The 27,863-nt window shown below is 39.0% G+C and overlaps 1 protein-coding gene across 1 annotated transcript in view; it reads right to left on the reverse strand.

Annotated features, from left to right (window-relative positions):
• The window catches only part of CERS6 (ceramide synthase 6), an 88,155-nt gene that overhangs the window by 58,462 nt on the left and 1,830 nt on the right, over positions 1–27,863 (reverse strand). Inside the window, exons 3-4 of the mRNA XM_021706339.1 lie at positions 22,708–22,800; positions 1,739–1,867 (exon numbers count right to left, since the gene is read on the reverse strand). Of these exons, the coding sequence (XP_021562014.1) occupies positions 1,739–1,867; positions 22,708–22,800 (222 nt within the window). The remainder of the gene's footprint in view (positions 1–1,738; positions 1,868–22,707; positions 22,801–27,863) is intronic.

Genomic DNA, 27,863 nt, shown 5'->3' on the forward strand with positions numbered 1-27,863 from the left:
GACAGTATCCACAAAAGCTATAATTTAATAGCTTTAAGTAAAGCACAAAGCTATGAGAGAAATGTATTCCTAAGGGGAAATATCTATTAACTGAGTCAAAACCAGAATTATGAGTTTTTAATTTCATAAATACTTTGGGTATCACACAATGTATTATGTTAAAAGAAAAAGCACCTTCTGCCTTCCTCTGGCTAGTAAGCCATGTAGTTTTTCTTTTCACATTCATTCACCAGTATTCAATAAATAAGCATTAAACACCAACTCTTTAGAAATGTCTAGGCCACAGATCACATTTAGAAAAGCTGACAGTTGATATATCTCATTAATTGGATAGTCTCGAGCATTTTTTATTTTATACTGTCAAGGAGAATCCAGATGATGAAGAACATTTGTTTTTAAGTCACATAGCTGGAATTTCTGGATTATTTTTCTTTTCTGGATAAAAGTGGCAGATAACAATTCAATAAACATTTTCTGAATCATAGCACTACCAAGCATCATGCCAACTACATAGTAACTATACAGGCATTAAAGTTGGCTGGCTGTACAGGATTGATTTCAAACCTGTAGGTTGTTGTATACATTTCTACTTCCAAGCACACTTGATTTAACCAAATGGTAACTGATTTCAGGGGGAATGTCTTTTTATCAATTATATTTCTCCTTCTAAAAAATATGTTGAATAGAGTTTAGCTTGAACTACTTAAAAAATTACAGTGCCAAATTATCACTTGACTTACGTAGCCTATTAGGACTATTTTTCTGTTTCATAACCAGTTTTAAATAAAGTACGGAATAAACTTCAAGATGTAATTAATTGCCTCTACAGTAGATTCCATTTTATGGCACAGAATTTCTGCTTATGTTACAATAGTAGATCGTTATTTGAAGGCATGTCTATTCTATATTCACAGTAACAATAAGTGCTTCAAAGATGGCAAAATTGTGGCCAAAAGGCATAAGAAAAAGTCAGAATACAGACTTTAAGACCTATTTCTACATAATTTGTATGCATGTAAGTTAGTTTTTAACTGTTATATAAATTTCTTGGTATAAAGTGAAAGGACTGACTTTAATTATTATAATATTATTGACTGTACTTCATAAGAGCCATAACTAAGAGCAAATACCACATCCAAATTTTCCTTGGAATTTTACCTTTTAAAATATCCTAGAGCATTTTAATTAATTAATTAATTTTACCACTTTAAGAATTCTAAATTATAATGGTTTGAAAGTTAATTCAAGTACAACCAATATTTCTACAGACATTCTTTACACTTGTATATATACAGAACAGCATTTCTACATATAATTTGCAATTAATATATCTTTTTCACTGTAAAAACACTAGGACAATGTGTATATTAGTAATAAAAGCTATGAGTAGTACTTAATTTTGTTGGGACGTACAGCTCAGTGAAAACTTACATAACAAGAATCAAAACCTGTTCAAATAAGGATTTTCCTTTGTAAAATCACTCATTTCTTTAGTGCAGAATAGTATAGGTTTTCATCATTCTACTAATAAGGAATGCTGTTTTTGTATAAAGGCTTACATACTCGTTTAAAGTCTAATTTTTACCCATTTAACCTACAAAGAAACACTCTGTAGTTTCAAAGATGTCATTTACTGTTGACTCCAAGCACCATCTAGCATAACATCGGAGAACACGTGATCTTAGGGAATTTCTGAGTTTTGAATTTTGTATCCTTAGAGATGAAAGAAAACTCTTACCTCTAGAAGAGCATCAGCTGAATCATGCAAACAAAGGATCAGGGTCCCTACTCGGGCCATATTATTGACATATGAAAAGGTAAGCAAGAAAACAGATACAATGTGGTGCAGGAACATAATGCCAAAGTCCTTGAGGAAAGAAAAAACATGGTCAAATTAGAGCTTAGCAACATTGTCATTTCCACTCATCCAACCAATCACTGAATCGATACTTACTGAGAACCTCCATAGGCCTACCACTGAGGATACTAAAATAAATAAGATACCATTCCTATCCTCTGGGAGTTTGCCATATCTGGGAGAGACACACAGGACACCAGTGACTATGGACAATGCCAGACAATGACCAGATCATAAAGGGTGTTTTGTACTAAGCCAAAGAATTTGAAGCTATGGGAAAACCACTGTAGGATTTCAAGCAAGGAAGGGCACTACTTGGATCTAAACTTTAGAAAGATGTTTGGGGCAGCCACGTGGACCATTTCTCTGCCTACTAGTGGCTGGGACTTCAGAAGGTATGAGCTGTGTTCCTGACCAGAAGTGTGGCATCTTTAAAGGGACAGCAGGCTAAAGTCCAAAGAAAAATGGTATCTATGGCTCTCAGATCAGAGAGTCTGCTAGCTACAGAAGGCCTGAAAAGCCTTCTGCAGTAAGGCTTAAGGTGGTGCTACGGTGTGAATATGTGCGTCCTTCCCAAAATTTGCATGTTTACATCCTAATGTCTAGGGTGATGATATTGGGGGGCTGGGTTCGGGAAGCAATTAGTTCAAGAGGCCAGAACCCTCATGAATGGGATTAGTACCCTTATAAAAGAGGATTCTGAGAGTTGCTTTGCTCCTTCTGCCAAATAAGGATATAGCAAGAAGGTACCCTTATGAAGCAGGAAACAGATCCTCACCAGATGCCAAATCTGCCAGAGCTAGATCTTGAACTTTCAAGCATCCAGAACTATGAGAAATAAATTTCTGTTGTTTACAAGCTTCCCAGGCTATGGTATTTTGTTACAGCAGCCCAAATGGATTAAGACAGGTGGTGACTGTTTTCTGCTATCTCATAGATTCTTGGAATGTGCATCTCAGTGCTAGCATCCTTTTCCTGGAACAGATCTGTTGGGATATTAAAATAAAAATTCTACCACGTTGGCTTTTCTGAAGGGTCCTACACAAACAAGCCCTGAATTTTAACCATTATCTGTCCACAGTCATTGGAAAAACAAATTTGACAGAAATAATAGTAAATTGACCATCTCATTTTTGTTAGCTTCGAAGGAGCTTCTTCTTGGCCCAAGGGCAAAAAAAATTTTTTTTGAGTCAAGGTTTCACTCTGTCACTGAGGGTGGAGTGAAGTGACGCTATTATACAGTTGATCACAGCTTCAGCCTCCCGGGCTCAGGCCAGTCCTGGTTGCTGGGGGAAGTGATTACAAACAATAGTAAACAGAGGGGTCAGGATAGGCCTCTTCAAGGAGGTGACTTGAAGAAGAGGAGGGAGCTAGACTTACAGGTAGATGGAGAGAACAGATTCCAGACAGGGAAAACAAGGCAAAGGCTCTAACCACCATGTTCTCACTATCCTGACAAATTCAAGGAATAGTGAGGAGGTCAGTGGTTAGAGTTGAGAGAGAGGGAGAAAGAAGTAGAGGTTAGAGTGACAATATTACATATATATTTAAATTACTAGTTTTTGGCTGGGCGTGGTAGCTCAAGCCTGTAATCCCAGCACTTTGGGAGGCCGAGGTGAGTGGATTGCCTGAGCCTGTGGCTCGAGGACAGCCTGAGCAACTTGGCGAGACCTCATCTTTACAATAAAAATCAAAAAATTAGCTGGGTGTGGTAGTGTGCACCTGTAATTTCGCCTACTTGAAAGGCTGAGGCAGAAGGGTCACTCGAGCTCAGCAGGTTGTCGCTGGGGTGGCCATGAACATGCCACTACACTCCAGCCTGGGCAACAGAGTAAGACTCCAACTCAAAAAAAAAAAAAAAATTACTAGCTTTTAATTACCATTTTAAAAAGACATTTTAACTTTTTTGAATAGAAAGTAATCACACCACTATTTAATCTTTGGTATATAACTACTCTACGTAGCATGTGTACTCACATGTGAATTGGGAGTTTAAGGGGTCAAGAATATAATTATTTCTGGGCTTTAAGGATGTCTTCACAAACTCCTTCCTTGGGACTATTCTTAAGTGTGTTCTGTGAATTTGTGTGGGCAACAGTCATAATGTTGGTGGATGCTCAGTCAAGCTACTCTGACTTTTTTTCTGATTTACATTGGCAGCAACAACTAGGTCACGTAGAGTCCTCAGTTTCTTTCCTTTTCTTTTTTCTTTTCTTTCTTTTTTTTTGAGAGTGAGTCTCACTCTGTTGCCCAGGCTGGAGTGCAGTGGCACACTCAACCACCACAGCCTTGACCTCAGGCAACCCTGCCACTTCAGCCTTCCAAGTAGCTGGAACTACAGGTATGCGCCACCGCACCTAGCTAATTTTTTGACCTATTGTAGGCACGAGGTCTCACCAGATTACAGGCTGGTCTTGAACCCCTGGGCTCAGGCAGTCCTCTCATCTCAGCCTCCCAAAGTGCTGGGATTACAGGTGTGAGTCACAAAGCCTAGCTCCTCAGTTTCTATTCAATCTTCTACCTAAGGGGAATGTGGAGGCCCTAATGGTGTCTTCTCTTTCTCTGAGCTGCTTTGTTTCCCCTCTGCAGCCATTTAGTTCTCACGGCTTCTGCCCTGTCCCTGATTCACTGGGAGAAAAAGTCACTTTCTCTTGGACCCCTACTTACCTAGCCTCTGGCCCCAGAGTCCCCTTTTCCACAACTCAGAGAGGTCTCTGATTTCTATTTTCCAGTTCAATTCAATTTAACAATTATTTTCTATTTTTTATTCAATTTGTCTGTGGTTAAGGTGATTTCTATTTAAAGCAAAAAGTCAAGAAAGAAAAAAACCAGGGTCTCCCGAAGAATATGTGTCTTATTTGGCTCAAAGGGCAATTACAAAGCACATATTTTGTGAGTGCCAACGTGTAATGCAGACTTCAACTCATAGTGATTAAATAACACTGGAAGTCTTTAATCTACTAATTTCATACTTGTGTAAATGTGGGAGCAAGAGAACATGAGAGAGTGCACACATGCATCCATCCTCTTTATTCAGTAGCTCAGTAACTGCTGATGTCACCACAGTTTGGAGTTTGAAAAGTCAACTTTCACTGTTTAAACTGTTCTGTGTACATTTTGGTGAACATGTCCAGAAGTTACTTTTTCTCCCCTGGAAAGTGCCTAACATTTATGGATAAACATACATATGGTTTATTACTAGGATAAACAATATACTTGTTTAGGACAATTTATGAAGTAGAGTACAACTGTTTCATTATTTTCAATTAACCTAGTCTCCAAAATTGGTGAGACACTGATAGTGGACACCATTGTTGGAATAATCATGTGTTTTGCAACAGTTAATTCCAACTGCCCACAGCAAACGCCAGCACTACAAACTTATACTGCCTGTTACCTACCACCATGTTCTTTCCTCTTGAACCATATCTATATCTCATTCTCTGCTCAATGGTAGAAGAGAAATGATGACCATATTCTTTTTTTTTTTTGAGTTGGAGTCTCACTCCGTCATCCAGGCTGGAGAGCAGTGGCATGCTCATGGCCACCCCAGCACTGAGCTGCTGGGCTCCAGCGATCCTTCTGTCTCAGCCTTCCAAGTAGCCCCAAACTACAGGCATGCACTACCTTGTCTGGCTAATTTTTGATTTATTATAGAGACAAGGTCTCGCCAAGTTTCCCGGGCTGGTCTGGAACCCGTGGGCTCAGGCAATCCACTCGCTTCAGCCTCCCAAAGTGCTGGGATTACAGGCTGAGACACTGAGTCCAATCTGATGACCATATTCTGAGTTTAAAAAGAGATTATGTACAGGTGCAACTTATTGGTTTTACCTACTTCTGAAATTCTCTGGTGTTTTTATAGTATTTAGAGTTGCTCTAAAACCATTAAAGTTGGACAATACCAAAATGCTTTAGTCTTATAATAAAAATTTCACTGATAATGTTTTCCACTGAAAGATGAAATCTGTTTTTTTCAGATTATTATTTATTAGGTTCCATCAACCAGAGTATAGGGTTCTACCAGAAAATAGTTATTTCAAAACAATGGATCAATTAAGTAGAGCCAACCTTTCAATTGATGTTTTAAACTGTTTCTTAAACGTAATTAAACAAAAACACAGTGCTTAATTCAATAGTTGAATTAATTTATATTTTCCCACACTTAATACACAGATTTAAAGTCTAACCAGCTGAGTACCTAACCAGAACAATTTTTTCACATTTTCCATTGTTTGGCCTTGAATGATTGCTTTGGGCTCACTGAAAAAGAACAAAAGTTTTTCTCTATTTAACTTTAAAATGAATAAATACAAATTGTTTTAAACACTTATGGAGGATTAGTATCATTTTATAATTAAGTTCCTAATTCATATCTGATATACATGTCAACAAACAACACAATGTCCTTAGCAATACCGCATGGCTCGTTTAAGAGTGCCTGATCCCAATTCAGATGAAGTGAGGTCTAATGGGAGGTCCAAACTTCACCTGTACATAGACAACTTATGCACCCGATCTTGATTTGTACCCCACATCTTTAAAAAAAAGTTAAAAAAAAGAGTGTTTTGTTCTTCAAAGTCTGCTTTATGAAGATGATTTTTTAAAATTTATGTTTATTTTTTTATTTATTTTTGAGTCAGAGTCTCACTCTGACACCCAGGCTGGAGTGTAATGGCAGGCTCACAGCCACCCCAGCGTCGACCTGCTGGGCTTCAGTGATCCTGCCGCCTCAGCCTTCCAAGTAGCCAGAGCTACAGGTGTGTACTACCATGCCTGACTAATTTTTTGATATATTGTAGAGATGAGGTCTCACCAAGTTGCCTAGGCTGGTCTCGAACCCCTGGGTTCAGGCAATCCTCTTGCCTTGGCCTCCCAAAGTGCTAGGATTACATGCTTGAACCACTGAGCCTGGCTATGAAGATAATTTTTAAATATAAATTCCCTGGTCCTAGAAAGCATTTACTTTGTTACTGAGGTGCTCTCACAATTATGCACATGGCAGAAGACCAGTTTTCTCTAATGACCAGTTTTCTCTAATGTCATATCTGTATGAATATGAGCAAAACACGAATAATGGATTTTGTCATGTTTACGTTTCTGCTTTAGAAAGCATTACACACAATAAAATACCTCCAATAAAAGTCATGCAGTCATTATTTTACGCGACTCACATCCTCTTACCCTGACACACTTCTTTGAGTAGGTACTGAGTATAGTCCAAATAAGTGTTTTAAAACAAATTGTCAATTTGGATTTTATCAATGCAGGGTGGAAAACTTCCATCCTCATATTTGTAACTGCTGAAAGTGATTAGTGTGTACGTAGACACAGGCATGGCTAAAATAACATTAGCATTTTAGTTGGAAATGTTTTCCTGCATTTGCTGTAGAAGCAATTAGGAGAGAGATTATGATTTCTTGTTGGTCCCCAGACTGAAGATTGATCTCAAAGCTCTTATTCAAAACAGACTGGCCTGGCCGCCTGTTTTAGTGGTGTCTCCAGCCTCCTGCTGTTCTGCCATATTGTTTCTGGACATATTCACAGCCATTATCCAGGGTTCCTTCTATGTCCCTCCTCTGATATTTACTACAATCTCAGCCCTTATTTCAGTGGCTTTGCCTATGTCAATTATCCGAGACTAGGGGGGAAAAAAATCAAATGTGGTCTTGATTCAAACTGAATGAGAATAAATGAAATGAAAGAATTCAAGGAAGAGCCATCCATAATGCTGGTTTTACCTTATTACATTTCCAAATAGCATTTAGGGGACCTAAAACAGTTTCTTAGACTGTTCTGTAGTTTCTATGTCAGAAGCTCCTGAGAGTACAGGTAAAATTCCAGCTACCTGGGCTCTATTCCCAACCGTTAGAATGAGACTCAGCATCTTTAACTCAGTTATCTGGGGGAATTTTATGCGCAGTATTAATATCAAAAGTCCAGAGGGATCAACCTCTCATTGAGACATAAGTCTACACAATGGAACTCCCTTCATAATGATCACACTATAGAGAGTCTTTGAAATAATGTTGCCTTCAGGAGGCACCAGAAATTCATCTTAATGTATATGCCTTTGTGAAAAAACAAAATTTACCCGTTTCTCATTAAAACACACACACACACACACACTCACACACACACACACACACACACACTCCATACACAATAAGAAATTTGTTCCCAGAGTTCCCATTTTCTGGATGAGGCACTAATACTTTTATATAGTCTCTTCTGGGACTAATCTTTGCAACTGAATAAAAACAAACAAACAAAAAATTAGCCTCTTCATAAAAGGAATAAGAAGATTGAGATTTTAATCAAAGGTTGATTTAGACGCACACAGGATGATGAAGAACATGAAATACTTCCAAAGTGCCAGGCAAAGAAGAGGCTCTTCTCTCTCAGATGCAAATGACATGTATTAGCTTTCCTGAATTTAATAAACAAAATCAATAAACTTGTAATCTGACTCCTATGAATCAAAATTAGGCAATTAGCGCCAGTTTATCCACTGAATAGATTTGCAAACTCTTTAGGAGGCAGAAGGACAGCAGCATAGCTTAAAGCTGATTTCATTTTACAGCAACTGCAATAATTATATAAATCTCCTTTTAAAAAATAGTTCTCTTGTTGGAACTTTCCAGGTACATAGAAATTTACGACTTTTAACAGAGTAACAAGCTCTTTTAGTGACCAGGAACAAATAGTTTTTCTTTCTCTTTACTTGGGATTCTGCAAGCTGTGCATAAAACTCAGAATGCTGGGAGCAGCACGGCTGTTCAGGAAGTGGACTTCAAGCATGTAACTTGGCAACATGCGGGGGAGAATAGCCACTCAGGCTCCACCTCCACTCCAGAATGAATAAACAGATGGAGATGGTGAGCATTTTGGACAAAATATCTATGTGCCGAAACAATCATAGTTAAACCGTTTTTCCATTGAGGGAATATCAGCCTTTGGAGATGGTGAAGTCCTGATGAACAGCATGAATACATATTAAACCTCTTAAGCAATGAAACATAAAAACAAAAAACCTCAAATAGTGTAGTAACAAAGCTTAAGATGAAAACTAATGTGTTACAATCAAATTACATCACAAAATAAGTCATTAAAGCAATACTGAAATGTAGTACTATAAATTTAAGATGGTTTCTAAAATAACTAGCGGCACAACTTCTAAAGCTTTAACAATTTGGTTAAAAAAACAAAACAGAAATAAGAGACTTAAAAACAGACTAGGGTCTTGAGACAGCGACTAAAATAAAAGTCTATTCAGGGTGATTTCTAGAATTCAGTTGATTCTGAGTTGCTCCTCAGGCAATTTAAGGAGAATCACACCTTTCTCTTACCAGTGCAAGATGTGAAGAATTCACACAACATATGTAAATGCCAACTTTGGGGCATCTGCGATCTCCCACAATTTATCTGGTTGCTTTATGTTAACTGGCCTTGAATTTTGGCTCTCAATAAAGGAGAGTTAGTTAAATGCACCATTTAAAGACAGACATTTCACATAACAAGGCTCTTCAAAAGCTGTAACTAGAACTCACTTTTATTCTCACATATAGCCTATGCATCCTAAGGTAAATATTTACAAGAAAATCTGGAAGGGAGTGAAAAATTGTGACTTATTTGGAATATGTTTGCTCAATTATAAAGTGGAGGAGTCCTAGCAGGGATGAGTCAATTATTCCCTTCTCTAAAATTCAATCAGTGAACAAAATCTCATTCATATTAAGAGCTGAATCTGTTTCCACAGTTTTTTTTTTCCCCCTAATAGATTAGCTTTTTCTCCCTTTGGACTAAATATGTACAGATTTAGACCCTTGAGGGAGATAGCCGTCACCCACAGACTTCATTTTAAAAACAGAAGTGCCATGAAATTAATTGGTTAAAGACTTTGATTTTACTATGGTTACTATCAAAATGTTTTAAAAATATATACAGATTTGGTTTACATATCTCTACTACTCACTCTCAAATCTGACATCCCCACTGTTTACCAAATATGCATATCAGGTTATTCTACTTTAAGCTCAGATAGGCAAAAGGCCAGATGGCAAGATTTGTTTGCAAATAAAATTGTATTGAAACACAGACAGGCCTATTTGTTTACTTATTGTCTATGGTAGCTATCTTGCTACACTGACATTTCACACAAGTTTAACATAGTTATTACCTGGCCCTTTACAGAAGAGTTTTATTTTTATTTATTTATTTTTGAGACAAAGGCTCACTCTGACACCATAAAGTGCAGTGATGTGCACATAGCTCACTGCAATCTTGAACACCTGAGCTCAAGAAATTCTCCCATCTCAACCTCCTGAGGAGCTGGAACTATAGGCCCATACCACTATGCTCAGCTAATTTTTTTTTTTTTTTTGGTAGACACAGGGTCTCACAATGCTGCCCATTCTGGTCTTAAACTCTTGATCTCAAGCGATCTTCCCACCTTCACCTTCCAAAGTGCTAGGATTACAGGTATAAGCCACCACACCCAGCCAGAAAAGTTTTTCTTGTTTTTGACTCTGAGTCTCATTCTGATGCCCAGGCTGGAGGGCAGTGGCACACTCAGGGCCACTTCAGCCTCGACCTGCTGGGCTCAGGTGATCCTTCCACCTCAGTCTTCCAAGGAGCTGGAGCCACAAGCATGTGCCCCCATGCCTGGGTACTTTTTACATTTATTGTAAAGATGCGGTTTCACCAAGTTTCCCAGGCTGGTCTTGAACCCCTGGGCTCAAAAGTGCTGGGATTACAGGCATGAGCCACCATACCCAGCCCCAGAAAAGTTTTATAACTCCTGTCTTAGAGTTACATCAAAGAACATATTAATGGGAAACTTATCTGAGATGTGGCAACTGTATAGTCTCATGACCAACTTCATATTTTCTTCAAACAAAGAATGTGTAAGAGATTTAATTTGCATAGCTATTCTGAAGTAATCCGTTAAATGTTACTCTCAAAATTCAGATAAACTATAAAGAAAGAGTTCTGGCAGATTTTGCCATCAAAAATCTCATGATCAATTATAAGTACAACTTTAAGACAATTTGAAAAAACAAGGAATCTCTTCACTAGCTTCTAAAAGCAAGAGGTCAAGTGCTGTGGCTCATGCCTGTAATCCCAGCACTTGGGAGGCCGAGGTGGGAGGATCACTTGAGCATAGGAGTTGAGAACAACCTAAGCAGCATAGAAAGACCTTGTCTCTAATAAATAAATATATATACACATACAATTATAACATATAATTTATATATATATATATGTAGCCAGGCATGGTAGCATGTGCCTGCAGTCCCAGCTACTCAGGAGACTGAGGCAGGAGGACCACTTGAGACCAGGAGGTTGAGGCTGTAGTGAGCCATGACTGTGCCACTGCACTCCAGTCTGGGTGACAGAGTGAGACCCCGACTCAAACAAACAAACAAACAAAAACTAAATAAAGCAAGATCTGCCTGTTGGGATTCAGTATTACTTTCTTTACCGCTAGATATGCCATTACGTTATAGCTTCTGGAAACATATATAAATAAAATAAAGAGTCATTGTATAAGCAGTATTTACCCAATCTTTCTCCTGTGCAACATATATGGTACCATTTCAAGATCAAGAACTCGTAATCTTGTCTACGGTGAATTATTTAGTTAATATTTAACCTTTAATTGATTTTATTACTGTGGAAAAGGATGCAATAATTTTTTATTTGCACTATAGAAAACGGCAAGATAGCTGGTTAGCTTCCGGTAGGCCTGGCTGGAGCATGGAGCTTGATTTGAGAGGCCCCGGAGTTCTCCTTCATACTTTCTTTCCTCTCCTCATCAAAAGCACACTCTCCAAATTGCACTCTGCCTCCAAATGATGTGAATATGTTTCTTAATTTTACATACATGTCTTTCTACTCACTGAACTTTCAGTGCTCAGAAGCTCTCCATCACTACAAGTCTTGCCAAATCACCAGCAGCTGGAGTTGAAGGCCTTCATACACACCATCTGGGCTCTGTTTAAATTACCGTTGGCCCAGTCACACTAGTTTATACAGCTTTAAATGGAGAAAGGTCACTTCTGAAGCATTTAAAATATACTCAACTAACAGTCTTAAGTGATGGGAGGATAAATAGACTTAACTCTCCATTTTTTTTGCAATGATCCCTGGGGACAAAGGCAAAAATGGCAACACTTCGCAGTACCAAGTACACCCGTTCAGGTTGAAAACCTGCAAATTGATCAGTAAGGGGTAGATTGTGCTCAACTAAAACCAGAGCTACCTCAGGATTCAAAAGCCATCATTCATTTGCTATAATGGTCTTGAGGTCTAACAAGACAACATGCAACCAAGCACTCAATTTTGTGCTTTAGATAGAAGACTGATAAAGTCTCCTTCGGGTTAACCGGGTTGGGATGGTACTGAAAGACGTTAGAAGGGGTTCAAGGAAATGCTTATTACTATTGTCAGCCTTATCGTCCCCCTTCTAACTCTTCTTCCCTCAGCTGCCTGAGCACTCCGACTCTGACTTCACACACACACACAACACACACACACACACACACACACACACACACACACACACACACACACACACACACATACACACACACCTCTAGCTGCAGGATTTACTGGAAGCTTCTTCTTGCCTCCATGCAGACTTCCAGCAATGTGGTTTTTTTCGGACTGGTATGCTTGTGCTTTCTCCTCTTCTTTTCTACCAGCCCCACTCCACACCTTGATTACCTGGTGAACATCTATCTACTCTCTGATTTGCCTACCACTCTATCTGATATTGTGGTTTATTCTTAACAGCAATCCCATACAGCAAGTACTACTTTGAACTCTATATAGAAACTGAAACAGAGAGATGCTACATAATTTTTCAAAGTCACACTGTGAGGATGGGCTAAAGACAGATCTGGAGCCAGTTCTGTGCAACTACAGAATTTGGGCTCCTAACTACCTTAGCAGGTTCCTTCTCAGAAACAAATGTATGAGGAAAGACAACGTGAGGAAGGGGGTAGTAGAGAGCGGACACTGAATAACACATATAAGTGAGAGATTAACAAACAGGACAAGGTTCACTCCCAGAAGTCAGGAAGACATGAGGGACCAGGAACAAAGGTGCAAGGATTAGCCTTGAGTGGAAGGGCCCTGTTCTTAGAAGATCAAAAGGCAGGATAGACAAATGGGTTTGTTTATATTTATGGGGATAGAAACTGAGGGAGTTCACGACTCCAGGGACATAGTTAGCACTGTAATAAGTCAAAGTGGGTGTTTTTCCAAGACCCATAGGATGACTTGAGAGAAACTCCCCAAAGAAGCTGAATGACTGAACCACCCAAGGGCCAGTGGAACCTCCTGAGAGAGGGTGGGAATCTTGATGCCATAGACTTAAGGACTGAGAGCTCGAGACCAGTAGCACTGCATGCTTCCTGGGTGAGAGTCCCTCTGTAATTTAGCAATGTTTTTTTTTTTTTTGCAGCACTCTGGAAGAAGAGGCTCCTGGTTGTCACCCTCCTGCAACCTGAATAGCAGTACATGGTTGAGTCTCTACAACCCCCCAGGGCTGTCCAGTGTCCAGTCATCTAGCCGTGAGATCTGAAGATGTCTAAGAGCCTCTTCTTTGATAAGGCACTTGGATGTTTGATTGCAAGAGTAAGCTAGTTAAAGCGGCCTTTGAATAAAATCCCATAAAATTGCCCCATAAAACACTTTTCTTTCTTTTTCAGACAATAGTTCTATTGTTCTTCCACCAGCCTGCACACAGCCCTGGGTTGAAATGCTTTGATCACAGATGGTAGCTTATTAAAATGAGTTGCCTCTTCTTCTGTGCTTATCTTTGAAGAGACAGCAGTGGAAAAAGAAACAGGACAGAGGCCTAAGAGTCAGGAATGTCTGCCTCAGAAGAAACCTAAGCTTCAAGGGCAGAATATTGTGACTCCAATCTCAAGGCAACACACAAAAGAGCAACTTCTCATCTCTGTGAAAGAGAGGTGAAGTGGCCCACCTGACTGTGTCTACAAGTAGTAGCACTGAGGTTACACAGAGAGAATTCTACATAATCTCCCAGCCCTCCCAGTACGGTCAGGTGTCACCTGGTGTGATTTTGGCTTTTCAAACAAAGAAAAGACATGCTGATGTGATCTGAGGTCCTTCCTGGAAGTCATAATCTTAAGAAAGACTTAAGAATAATTTAGACCAGCAATTTTCACAAATTTCAGTCTCAAAATCCCTTCATAGACTTAAAAATTATTGAGAATTCCAAAGAGTATTTGTTTATGTGGGCTATATCTATCACTACTTACCATATACTAAATTAGATGTTAAAACCGAAAAGTTTAAAACACATTAAGTAAAAACAAACTCCATTACAATATTAACAAATATTTTTACAAAAAATAATTACATTTTTAAAAATTGGTAAGAAGAGTAGCATTGTTTTACATTATTTCAAATCTCTTTAATACAAGAGTGCTGGATTCTCCTGTGTATACACTTAATCTGTTACTGTATGTTGTTTTGGTTGAAGTATGTGGTGAAAATTCAGTATTGCACAGATCTATAGCTGGAAAAGGAAGAAGCATCTTTTTTTCACTTTAAATATGTAGGCTACAATTCACGATTAGGTATACAAGTGGTCATCGTACAGGTAAAGTTTGGGCCTCCTCAGGTACCCTTATTGATGTTGTGTTCCCTGGAAAGAAGCTTCTTAATAGTATTTTCAGATAGTTATGAATTTTCCTCTTTGATGCAGTACCAAGACTTGTGATGTCAGATGTTCTTAAAGGTTAGTTGCAATGTAGCATCTAAAACCATATCAATACACTTTCTGTTTTCTGTTTCATTAAAATCCATTGTCTTGCCTTTGAATGAATCTTTCAATCATGCGTGATTTTATTAACATCATGCAGCAGTCATTTGGAAAATACTGGTTCACTGAGTTAGTGAGATATTTTTTATAAATAACCTATTTAAAAATCACATTTGTTAATATCACTACCAATCTAATCAGAAAAGTCTTTAAGTACTGAGATGCTATCAAGCTCTTGCTGTTATACATAAGCTTTCCAAAAATCTAATTTTTGCTTGAAAGCTTGAGTTTTATCACTGGCAACAAATAATGCCAGTTGCTTTTCTTGAAACAACTTGACAAGCTTATTTTGTGCCTTTTCAAGAAATTGTCTGCCAAATACACAAGTTGGAATTATCATCGTTTGTCAATCTTTAAAGTAAAACTGGGGTTCAATAAAAAAAGTTCAGCTCACAACCCAAAGAACTAACTGCACCTGGCTTTTCTTGAGACACTACTGTGTATTATTAGGCAGAATAAATTCTTTATGCCTACCTATTTCCCATTTCATCACACAAAATATTTTAAAATGTATACTCAATACAGATGTAATAAAATTAATACAGTTGGCCCAACATATCCGTTAGTTTCACATTCATGGATACATCCAGTTGTGAATCAGAATTATTTAGAAAAAAATGGATGACTATATCTTTATTGAACATGCATAGACTTTTTTCTTGCCATTATTTTCTAAGCAATGTAGTATAATAACTATTATTAAAGCTTTTACATGGTATTAGGCACTTAAAGTTTATGGGAGGATGTGCATAGGTTACATGCAAACACTCCACCATTTTACATAAGGGACTTATGTGTCTGTGAATTTTGGTCTCAGTGGGGGGTCTTGGAATCAATCCCCCATGGATACTGAGACAACTATACTTTTTACTGCCTCATCGAGAGCATTTTCAAGTGAAACTGACATTTTTTCTTTCTGTAAGAGTGTGGTAGTGAAAAACACAATGACTTCTAGTACAGTCCAGTGCCACCACCAGCATTTTTTTCCCGCCGTTACTTCTGCATTCTCAGTGCAAATTTCAGCACTGGGAGAAAGGCAAGCGACATCTTAGTATTCTTACGAAAACAGTTTTGACCCTTCAGACCTCATGAAAGGGTTTCAGGGATTGCCAGGTATCCAAAGACTACATTTTGTGAACTACTAATGTAGACAAATTATTTCTATATGTTGTCCTAGAAAATGATAACTAATCGTATTACTAATAATCTGTACCAGTCAGGGATGAGCTAGGTGATGAGGCAATAATCACATTTCTTAAATCTCAGTGGTTTAAACCCAAGGCTTATATCTTGCTCATTACACGTTACTATTGGTTGGAGGTAAGGAGACTCTGCCTGCCGTAGGTACTCGGGGACCCAGGCTGATGAGTAACCTCCATCTCCAATGTTACCAAACACTGTACCAGAGGGGTGTGAGAGCAACAGAGAGTTTCATGCTAGCAACTAAATACTCCAGCCCAGAAGTGACTCAGATCAATTCTTTGCTAACCACAGAGGGGTGAGGGGTAGCTGAGAAGCACAATCCTAGGTGTGCCTGAAGGTAGACAGCTGGCAATATCTATCTGGTGACAGCATTGACAACTACAGTAAGAGCTAATGTCTGCAAGCATTTATGATGTGCCAGTCACTGTTCTAAGTACATGTATCCCTTATTTACACTCCAAACACTCCCACAAGTTGGTTACATGAACTCCATTCTATGGATCAGGGAGCCAAGGCACAGAGAGGGAAAGTAACTTGCTCCAGGTCATATTGAATTAGGAGTGGTGCTGGGCAGGTCTGTGGACTTGGAGCCCATGCCTTGAACCTCTAAGCCATACTGCCTATACCAATGTTTTCCTCAGTCTATAGGACAAAAATGAGAAAAGTAATGACTTTTTCATAATGATTTAAATTTAAAATAAATAAAAAAATTTAATAAAAGAACTGTCTTTAATTACAAGATATCCTTTTTCCTTTTCTTTTGTGTTCAATGTTCTTTATTTATTAATCAATGGTGATTCAATGGTAGGTGCCTATTAACTCTTGCACTAGGAAAAGTAAAAGGTTGGTAAGCTTAAGTTAGTTTTTCTTAAAAATTACTTTGTTAATTTTAATTCACCAAAAATACAAAAACCTGTGACCACTAGCTTTTGAGTTTTTTGTTTGCGGTAGCACTAGGCTCTGATCCAACCAAATTTTGGTCATCAAGTGCCAGGTAGCGTTTTAAGCTCTATTTATAGTCAATCACTGTACCAGATGGTTTTATGTACATTATTTAATTCTATGTCCTACAGCTTCCTTGTAAGAAGATTAAAACATGCATTTTCCACTCTACTCTAAAACTAACTGAAGCAGGAATGATCTAGAGCATAACAGGGCCCCAAAAGGCAGCTAAGGCACTCACAGTAATGGACTCCAGCTATCCTCTGCAAAAAGTCAATGGAGAGCAGACACACAAGCCCATCAATAAGTTTCTTGCTAAACTTAATCATCATACCTCTCTCTGTCAGGAATCCTTTAGAAGATGTATGTTGCTCTCAGGTTCAAGACCAAAAGAACAACAAGTTGGTATGCCAGCTGAGCCCTGGAACTCTGCCAAAGAGGCTCTTCTGAGAAGGACTCTGAACACAAGCAGAACACATTGGCCGAAGGCCCAGGCCTTCAAGCCACATAGCAGCTTAGTTAAAAGGGACATGTGGTTTAGACATAAGCAAGCTGTTCTGAACCCCAACACAAAAATATTTATTAGTGTCCCCTGGAAAATTTAGATGTCCAGGTGAAATGCTCCTTGTGAACAGATGCTAAAGTGTATGATTTTTAACAAAAACTAAGCCTTGGAAAACAAAAGTTGCTTCAGACACTGCCAATACCAAAAATACGTTTGTGGTTTTAAGAAGATACCGTAACACAATTTTTACTTTTTTTTTTTTTTTTGAGTTGGAGTCTCACTCTGTCACCCAGACTGGAGTGCAGTGGCTGCTCCCGGCCACCACAGCCTCGACCTGCTGGGCTCCGGTGATCCTTCCGCCTCAGCCCTCCAAGTAGCTGGAACTACAGGCACGCGCTACCACACCCAGCTAATTTTTTTTTTTTAAATTTATTGTAGACATGAGGTCTCACCAAGTTGCCCAGGCGGGTCTCGAACCCTCAGACTCAGGCAAGTCACTCACCTCGGCCTCCCAAAGCGTGGGATTACAGGCTGAGCCACCGAGCCCGGCCACTTTTTTTTTAAAGAAAACAAAACAAGCAAGGAAAGAAGAGAGGAAGAGAGAGAAAGAAAGAGGATTAGAGGCAAAAAGAAGAAAAAAGAAAGGAAGAAAAATTATCAGAAATATTTAATATTTTTGTGGTGCATAATAGAATATTTAAACTATAATTTCATTATATCTTTGTTAGTCCCTTATCTCTAGGAAGAGTCCCATTTCTCATCCCTGACCAAATAAGTACCAACTCTGGAAATGATCAAAAGAGAGGCAATGTGCTCTGTCATCACAAGGATGAAAAGTTTTCCCCTAATTTTTAAACTTCAGATGTGGAGATAGAGAAATTTTTTAAAAAGATGCCAAAAAAAGAAGAGTTTGTGAATATAAAAGCCATCTTAGAAAGAGTCATGAACTCATTAAAAGTAAAAAAAAAAAAAAAAAAGATTGGTAAACCTCATTTAAGGTATTGATTAAAAGTTTGAGGCATGCATTCGGATCTGATGTTTATAAACCCTGGTATTTGTCTGAAAATGGCCATTCATGTGCACTGTCATTTAGTATGATAGTCACAGAAACACTGTGACAACCCTTCTATTAACAACCTCATGAACAGCCCTCAGAAGTTGCCATCCTATATGGTCAACAGGTGTCTTCAAACATCTCTATTCCATCATTAAGAAGCAGGCTGTGTTCCGAGAGTCTAGTTAATAGTTTCAGAAGAAGGTGGAGAGCATATCTGGCAGACAGAATCCTCACTGATGGCTGGAACAGCAGGTCCTCCAGGTGGGGGTGTAATGAGGACAGAACTGCCAAGGACTCACAGGGCTACTCAGCAAGATGAGAAGGGGAAAAGCAAAGCTTCAGCTCACTAATGAGAGATGGCAGCAGAGGAAAGGGCCTTCCTTGTTAAAACCTGTGCCAAAGAATAAACATGTCTGCTAGAGGCCAAATTCCCATTTCGTGCAAGAAATAAGAAAAAGCCAGCTGCATCAGGAATTTAGAAAAGTACTTTGACCAACAGAAGAAGGGAGAGGTGCCAGGTGTCTAAAACAAGTTCTTGGTATTGGCTCTTGGTAATTTCTACACAATAACAATATGGACAGGCCTGTAAAGTTATCCTTTTTATAGGTGCTTTCTACACTGATATTAATTATGTTAAAGTCATACAAAATGATACACTTCAACCCTTGAAAGTAGTTCATCTATGAAAACCATTGAGATAATGGTTATTTGGCTTAAGGCAGTGGACTCTGAGCCTACTGGCTCCCTGAAAAGACAACATTACATGCATGATGAAAAAGCTCATGCAAGTAGAGGGTGCTTGGTGACTGCTAGTATAACAATGTCTCACCAGGAGTAGGCTTCGGGAAGCCAGGGACAGCTACTCCTGCTTTTATTAATCTCTTTGACTCTGGATGGCACTCCTAGTTCTCACTAAGCAAAAGAAGAACCAGTAAAATGGCAAAGAGCTTTAAAAGGTTTACTACCTTTTTTATTTGGAGTCTGAGTCTCACTCTGATGCTCAGGTTGAAGTACAGTGGCATGATCATGGTTCATTGCAGCCTCAACCTCCTGGGCCCAGGCGATCCCTCTGCCTGCCTCAGCCCCCTGAGTAGCTGGAACTATAGGTACCTGCCACCATGTCTGGTTAATTTTTTGATTTTTTTTTGTAGAGACGAGGTGTCACTGTGTTGAAAGGCTGGTCTCAAACTCTTGGCCTCAAACAATCCTCTCACCTTGGGCTCCCAAAGTGTTAGTATTATAGGTGTGAGCCACCACACCTGGCTGGCTTACTACCTCTAATGTCAAGAGCATGGCAAGGAGACGGTTGTGGACATGTCTCATATGCGAGTGAATCACAAGACTCTGCTTGGCAAACCTGGGTTCTAACTCATCCCCACATTGCACAGCCTTGAGAAACTTACATACTGCACATCAAGTTTCCCAAGTTTGCGAAAAGGAAGAATGTTCTATCTCTCTCTTTGTTATAAGTATTTGTGTGACTACCTGGACAATAGGGCTCCTCAAAAAGAAAAGAAAATTCAAAGTGAGCCTTGCATAGTACCTGGTACATTGACAATAATCAGTTTATGAGCACCAATACTGTATATCTGAAGGCTCCTCCCATGAGAGAGACGAGACCCAACTGACATCCCATCACTGAAGGATCTTTAAATGTTTCCAGAAACTGACCCAGAGCGTTGAGCACAGAGAGTATGGGATTCACAAGTTACAGGTACCAAGAAACATCTACTCTGCCTAAGCTCATCTTCACAGGGATCATACCCTTCTTCTGGGAATCAGATGACAGACACCATATTAAGGCCTTGTAGTCATACAAGTCAGGAAAGACAGTTTTTTGCTAACCAAGTAAGCCACTGCTGTAGGACAGTGGAGGAAAGGGGACTCGGGTGGTAGGCCCACAGACTCCTCAATGCTTTTGAGCTGTCACTCAGATACCACTTTGCAACTTAGCAGACTAGTGGTTTAACCAAGAAATGATACATATAGTAATATGTTTCATCCTAATGTACAGTCCAGTTTGCAAAGGAAATGTGTCACTCATTCCCCCTCTACTTCCTAATTTCCACCATGAGCAGGTAGACTTAGAGTAACGGGAGAAGAAAGTTGCATATATCCTGCTTGATATAGGCTGAATGTTTGTGCCACCCCAAAAGTCATATGTTGAAATCCTAGCTTTCGAAGTTCTGCCCTTTCCACCATGTGAAGACAGAAAGCAAGCACCATCTATGAAAAAGCAGGCCCTCACCAGACACCAAACATGATAGTACTTTAATCTTGGACTTCCCACCTTAGAAATAGATTTCTGTTGTTTATTATCTACTCAGTCTATGGTATTCTGTTGTATCAGTTCAAATGGACTAGACACTGCTCTTCATTCTCCATTTCTACTGAATGGAGAGAGGCAGGTCTCCACACTGTTAAATACAATATGGCAAGTGGGGGACACTCTTGCAAACTAAACCCTGAAGCAGTGGTCAAAAATCTGGAAGAAACCAAATAAGGCTTCAAAAAAGGGGTTACTTTGGGGCAACATCTTATTTGATGACAAGGGAAAAGTAGAAAATATGGCATAATCTAGCCACAGCAGGGTCTTGTAAAAAAATATATACATGCATAGAAAAATTTAATGTGTTTGAACAATGGTGAGAAGATTTTAGTAGCTAGGAGGTATGTGTGTGTTATAAGGGTGGGGAGGAGGAGGTGTGGGCAACTGAACTAGAGAGGTGGGTCTGAGTCATACTGTTTACAACTGTGAATATTACTCCATCTATTTGGGCTTTGCCTTGAAGATTTTAGAAACATAATTCTTAGTTGATAGGTAGACAAGATGACTATTCGGATAGGAGGATTGTTTAGAGGGCTATGTAATAAATAGAGTGGACAAAAGTACAGAGGACTCAAACTAAGTGTGTATGCAATATTAAGGAAGTATGTATAAAAAGTAGCAAAGAGGAAAGAAAAGGAAAACTTCCAAGCTTCCATGACTATCTGTTATAGGGTTATTGGAGTAAGAACAAGACTAGGAGATAGTGTCTTCAGTCTAGAACACTTTGTATATAAGGCTTAGTTTCCTTGTTCATAAAACAAGGGTAAATAGTAAATACTCTAACTGGATTTCAGAGTTGTTGTGAGGATTAAATTATATAATAAACAAAAGAACACAATGTAGGTTGAGCATTCCTATCCAAAATGCTTAGAACCAGAAGAGTTTCAAATTTTCTTTCTTCATATTTTGAATTGTTTGCATTATGATTACAGAGAGCATCCCTAATACAAAAATCCCAAATCCAAAATACTCCCATGAGCATTTCTTTTGAGCATGACCTCTGAGTATCACATTGGCATCAAAAAGTTTTGAATTTTGGAACATTTTGGATTTCCAGATAAGGGATGCTCAACCTGTACTATTATCTGTGACTAGACATGTGGAAGAATGGACCCAGAGATAATCTGGGGCAGAAGAGAAATACTTGGGAATTCTTGGCATGTAGGCTATGGCTGAAAGTGTTAGAAGGTACAAATGCAATTATCCAGGGAGATGACACCCTATAATTCAGGTCTAGAACTCTGGTGCACCCAAATATGTAGAGCATGGAGCAATATGATAGAGACGTAATGGGGTATGTAATAAATTATGATGGGGAAAGACGACTTTGAAGGACTGATCCAAATACAAAAAACTTGAAAAAATGATGTCATGAGGAAAAAAACCCCCCAAAACTGGGAGGAGTCAAAAGTGCCCAGAAACTGGTAGAATGCAAGCCAGAATAAGTGGATTTCACACTTAGGAGGTCATACAAATGTGATTCCAGTGGCAGGGGTAGGTGAAAATCAGTTCACTTAGGAATGTTATATTTCTGTGATCTATTTTGACACTAGATTACCCTGCAATTGGGGAATTCATTGTGTTGGACTGAAACTGAGATTTTACTCTCTACCAGAAGCTACAATTTTTCTTTCTTTTTTTCTTTTTTTATTTCATTTGGAGAACAGAGGGAATTGGGAATGAGACTGAGAGCAAAGAACTGATTTCGGGATTTGTTGCTATATTTTTTCATGAACAAAAGAACACTGGGTTTTGGGGAAAGAGTGAAGAGACAATAGAAACAAAATACAAAATGTCACAAACGAAAATAGAGAACTTTCTGTAATAATGCAGAAAGCAATGCTAACCTAGTACTGCCAGGAGAACAGAGGTGAGAGTCTTGGAAAGTCTACACTCACCAGCTAAGGGCCAGTAAAGACGCATGTTTGCAAGCACTTTACATTGTAACTGCTCTTACCTTTCTTTTGATATCAATGAACTGGGAAAACATTAAAGACCAATAAAATGACAGCTCCAGGATGTAATAATAGTGAAGGTCAGTTGTGAGTGGCTGAGGATAAAAGAAAAAAAAAAAGATTAATATTTAACAGGAAACTCAATTTGTATTCCAAACATCTCAAGCTTAGTACCCAAAAGTAACATGGTATTGCACCTGCACAAATGCAGTTCCTACCCTATTCTCTTAGTAGATAATGGGACTTTGAGGGTAACGTTCATCCACAGTTTGATGACACTACTTTCTTTTCATCTGCAGCTCAAAAAGCACTCATCAGCATGGACATATGGGACCCAATTCATTATTCAGTTCCACAATAGCATTTGTGATTCTTTGTCATGATTATCTTCAAGATTCCTTAAGTAACCTGAAAAAAAAATTCTAACACATGGGAAGAATAATCCTGGACAACTGCTGCGAAATACCACAGTATAGGGACAAGGAAGGCAGGTGATGGGACCTGGAGTACTCTGTGGGCCACTGAGGCATAGTTAAGGCTTTGCATTAATCAAAAAGCTTGTTTCTTTCTTTTGGGGGGGGGAATGTTAGGTACTTTGCAAATACCAAAAAGAATAATTCAAAGATATTTACTAAGAGATCAGAGGGACAAGGGGACTGCCAAGAGATACCAGCCTAGGCAGCCTGCCAAGAAATTTTATATCAAGTCTCAGCTCCATAGCTTGGTAGGCATAAAACTTGAGCTGTAGTTTACTTTTTGTAAAATGTGGGTGACACATGCTTTAACTACCTTGGAGGCTTATGGTCAGGGAGAAGCTCGGAGAAGCAAATAAGTTAGAAATACTTATTTTGCACATAAATCCATAAAAACAAAACTGTAAGTGCTCAGCCTGTAATTCTAGCACTTTGGAGGGCCGAGACTAGTGAATTGCCTGAGCCTGTGAGATCGAGACCAGCAGGGGCAACTTGGCGAGACCTCATCTCTACAATAAATAAAAAATTAGTCGAACTATGTGCCTGCAGTTCTAGCTACTTGGAAGGCTGAGGCGGAAGGATCACCACAGTCCAGCAGGTCGACTCTGGGGTGGCCATAAGTGTGCCATTGCACACTTGGGCCTAGGTGACAGAGTGAGATTCCAATTCAAAACAAACAAACATTTTTGATGAATTGTTTTTAATCACTTTATTGAGCTATAATGAAATGTCTTGCTTTAGCAAAATGAATTAAAAAACCTTTGAAACTCATCATACAAACAAGTCCTACCCTTTTACACAAGGCAACACTATATACAGTAAATACAATTGAAATTTAAATGTTTTGTTCACCAACAAGTGAATGACTATCAGGAGAAGCTGGCACTCACTTAACTACTAATTCTAAGCATGGGAATCAAGAAAAACAGCTGTTCCTCTCACAGATCTTTTTTTTAAAAAAATCTATTTTAAAATCATCATTATTTAAAAATTTTTATTTTAAAAAAGATGTAGAGTACAATTTAGGGTTAAGTATACAAATGTTCATTATGCAGGTACCTTTGTTGATGAGGCGTGCCCTTCCTCCCCTGGCAGTTTCCCTCAACTGCCAATCCCACCCACCCTTTCCCTGGCAGTTTCCCAATTCTCTTCTTATAGTATTATGATAATTGTTCAAGGTCCGCTTGACAACAAAATACACAATGGGACAGGATACTCTCCTACCAACAATTCCAAGTGCTAAGTGACAACTAGCATTGCTATAGACTGAAAGATTGTATCCGCATAACATTCACACATTGAAGCCTAATTCCCACTGTGATGGTATTTAGGGGCAGGGCCTTTGCAAGGTAATTGGGTCATGAGAACAGAGTCCTCTAAATGGGATTAATGCCATTACGAGAAGGGACATGATCTTTTCATATGGTATTCTGTTATAGCATTCTGAACTAAGACAAGCATCTTTTTTTTAAAAAAATCAAGCTCAACATCACCTTGGAAATAATATATTTTCCACTGAAATTGTTCTTTTAACATTTGAAGGCATTAGCATTGAAGGACGGTATTCAGGGCAGACATGTAGCAACAATGAGGTTTAGAAAATAAGGAACAGGACCCTTTGAGACAAGGTCAAATTCAGTTTTGATGGGCTTATCTTACTCCTGCATCATCACCTGGAAAAATGCCCCAGGGGAATTATGAGGACAAGTTAGATCACATCTGGAAACTACAGAGTTCATAAGAGAGCATCATATTAGAATAATTACTATAATCTGTGGAGTGCTTTGCAGCTGACAAAGCTCACTAATATGCTAACTTCTTTGATTCCCATAAAAATCCTATAAAATTAGTACTAACATTCTAGAAATAGAGTATATAGTTGAAGGAAATTGCTGTCAGTTAATTCAGGTTGAGAAGCTAAGCCTAGGTCTTACAGCTAGTGAGGCCCTGTGACACCCACACTAGTTTCTGATGCCCAACTTATACTTCTTAAAACAAGTTGTACAAGGTTCAGTTGGATGCAACATCACATTATTTTAATCTTAAAATATAGCCGGGCTCGGTGGCTCAGCCTGTAATCCCACACTTTGGGAGGCTGAGATGAGTGGATTGCCTGAGCCCGCGGGTTCAAGACCCGCCTGGGCAACTTGGCGAGACCTCATCTCTACAATAAATCAAAAATTAGCTGGGCGTGGTAGCGCACGCCTGTAGTTCCAGCTACTTGGAAGGTTGAGGCGGAAGGATTGCCGGAGCTCAGTAGGTAGAGGCTGCAGTGGCCGGGAGCGACTACTGCACTCCAGTCTGGGTGACAGAGCGAGACTCCAACTCAAAAAAAAAAAAAAAAATACACATGTAATAAAATCATATACATACTCATAAGTATACATACTCATACACAAGGAGCAGTATGTTCTTAATGAAACTTAAGTAGATTTTAGATTTTTTATCGAAAAATCGCTTAATTACTTATTTAACATATATGCTAAAGACATGATAAATATGTTTCTTGAACATTTTCAATCTTTATTATTTGCTTATTTATTTATTTTATTTTTTTGAGTTGGAGTCTCACTTTGTTGCCCAGGCTGGAGTGCAGTGGCACACTCCTAGTCATGCAGCCTCAATCTGCTGGGTTCAGACAATCCTCCCGCCTCAGCCTTCCAAGTAGCTGCAACTACAGGCATGCACCACAATGCCCGGCCAATTTTTTTGATTTATTGTAGAGATGCGGTCTCGCCATGCCCAGGCTGGTCTCAAACCCATGGGCTCAGGCAATCCTCTTACTTCAGACTCCCAAAATGCTGGGATTATAGGTGTGAGCCACTGCACCCAACCATTTTCGATCTTGAAAAGTGTTCTGAAGGCTGGAGACTGCCTCTGACCTGCAATCTATATGCTTACATAAACATGATTACACACAAAGTGCTATAATTGCATACATGATAATTATGCACTATTTCTTTCTACACTGATATAAAAGAAGCAGTTAGTATTTGTTATTAGTATTGTTCCCACAAGAGATCATGAATGTGTCCCATATTTTGGTAGCTCCATGCAGAATCATATATAGAAGAAGACAATCTTGATCTGAATCCTCACATATGGTATGCCCTTCCTTCCTTACTAGTGATGTTCCTCTTTTTAAAACAGAACTGTATCTACTAGACCCTCAGGCTTTCATGTTGAATTGACAATGCTGTCTGTCATGTCCAGTTACAGCTTAGACTGGGATCCCCAACCCCCAGACCACAGAACGGCATGGGTCTGTGGCCTGTTAGGAACAGGGCCACACAGCAGAAAATAAGTGGTGGGCAAGTGGAGCTCCACCTCCTGTTAAGATCAGTGGTAGCATTAGATTCTCACAGGAACAAGAACCCTATTGTGAACTAAGCATGTATGGGATCTAGGTTGTGTGTTCCTTATGAAAATCTAACGCCTGATAATCACCCCCTTCTCATTCCCCCTACCCCTAGCCTGTAGAAAAATTGTCTTCTACAAAACCAGCCCCTGATGCCAAAAAGGTCGGGGACCGCTTAGTTTAGGCCATAGCCCCAGCAACTCATTTTCTCAGAATTAAGCAATTTTTCAGCTCTGGCCATAAATGTAAAAGTTATTTTGGACAGCATAATAGTTAGAAAGAAGAGTAGATATTGCATATCATATGGCATCTGTCTCAATATATTTCACGTAACAGAATTTACCTCATAAACATGGTGCATTACAGCAGCTGCCACACTAACATTCGAGTTCAGGTTTCTAGATGACTTTAATGCACTTTTATAAATAGAAATTTAGATACATATGGATTTTGCCACTCAGTATATATACCATCACAGGATACAAAGAGAGCCATAAATGACAATGTCTAAGTAATTAAGATAGTAAACAGCAGTTGGGCCTGAGAATTACAACTGGGTAAAATAAGTGATTGGTTTCAATACTGCTTTAGTCTCTATCAAATATCCCTCGAAGGCTCAGCTCTCTCTAAGCATGTTCTGTTGCTATTTATACTGTTTTCTAAACTGCATAAACTACTTGAAAGAGATGGAAATGCAAATTGGAATTCCATTTCAATGTGTGTCTTGAACTTGCCCCAGGAGTATCCAAGGCCAGTCCCTGCCTCTGCCATGACTCTGTGTGTAACAGAGAAGATACAGGGCAGAGCTGCTCCCTATTAACCTAATGCACATCAGAAAGACCAAATGCCTCTAAGAAGACAACCCAAAAGAACCCCAATCAAGTTCCTTATTATGATGTATGTCTCTTTATTTTGTCACAAAATACCTAGCTGCATTTGCTTCTCTCATATAACATATCCCAACCGCACTAGAAATTATAAAAATTTCCCAGCTAGAAATGTCTAGAGAAGTCCTAGTTTTGATATTCAAATATTGACTGATCTGGGAACCACAACACCACATGCTAATGGTCACTGAATTCATGGAGAAATGCAAAAGTGTGTCAGTAGGCAGGTATAAAAAATGCTTCCTTTCTGGGATATGATTTTAAACTCATTTTCAATGATACTTATTTTTATTTATTTATTTATTTATTTTATTTTTTTGAGTTGGAGTCTCACTCTGCCGCCCAGACTGGAGTGCAGTGGCCGCTCCTGGCCACCGCAGTCTCGACCTGCTGGGCTCTGGTGATCCTTCCGCCTCAGCCTTCCAAGTAGCCGGAATTAC

The sequence above is a fragment of the Carlito syrichta genome, unplaced genomic scaffold (assembly GCF_000164805.1).
Source record: "Carlito syrichta isolate Samal-C Ts95f unplaced genomic scaffold, Tarsius_syrichta-2.0.1 Scaffold315469, whole genome shotgun sequence".
Lineage (NCBI taxonomy): Eukaryota > Metazoa > Chordata > Mammalia > Primates > Tarsiidae > Carlito > Carlito syrichta.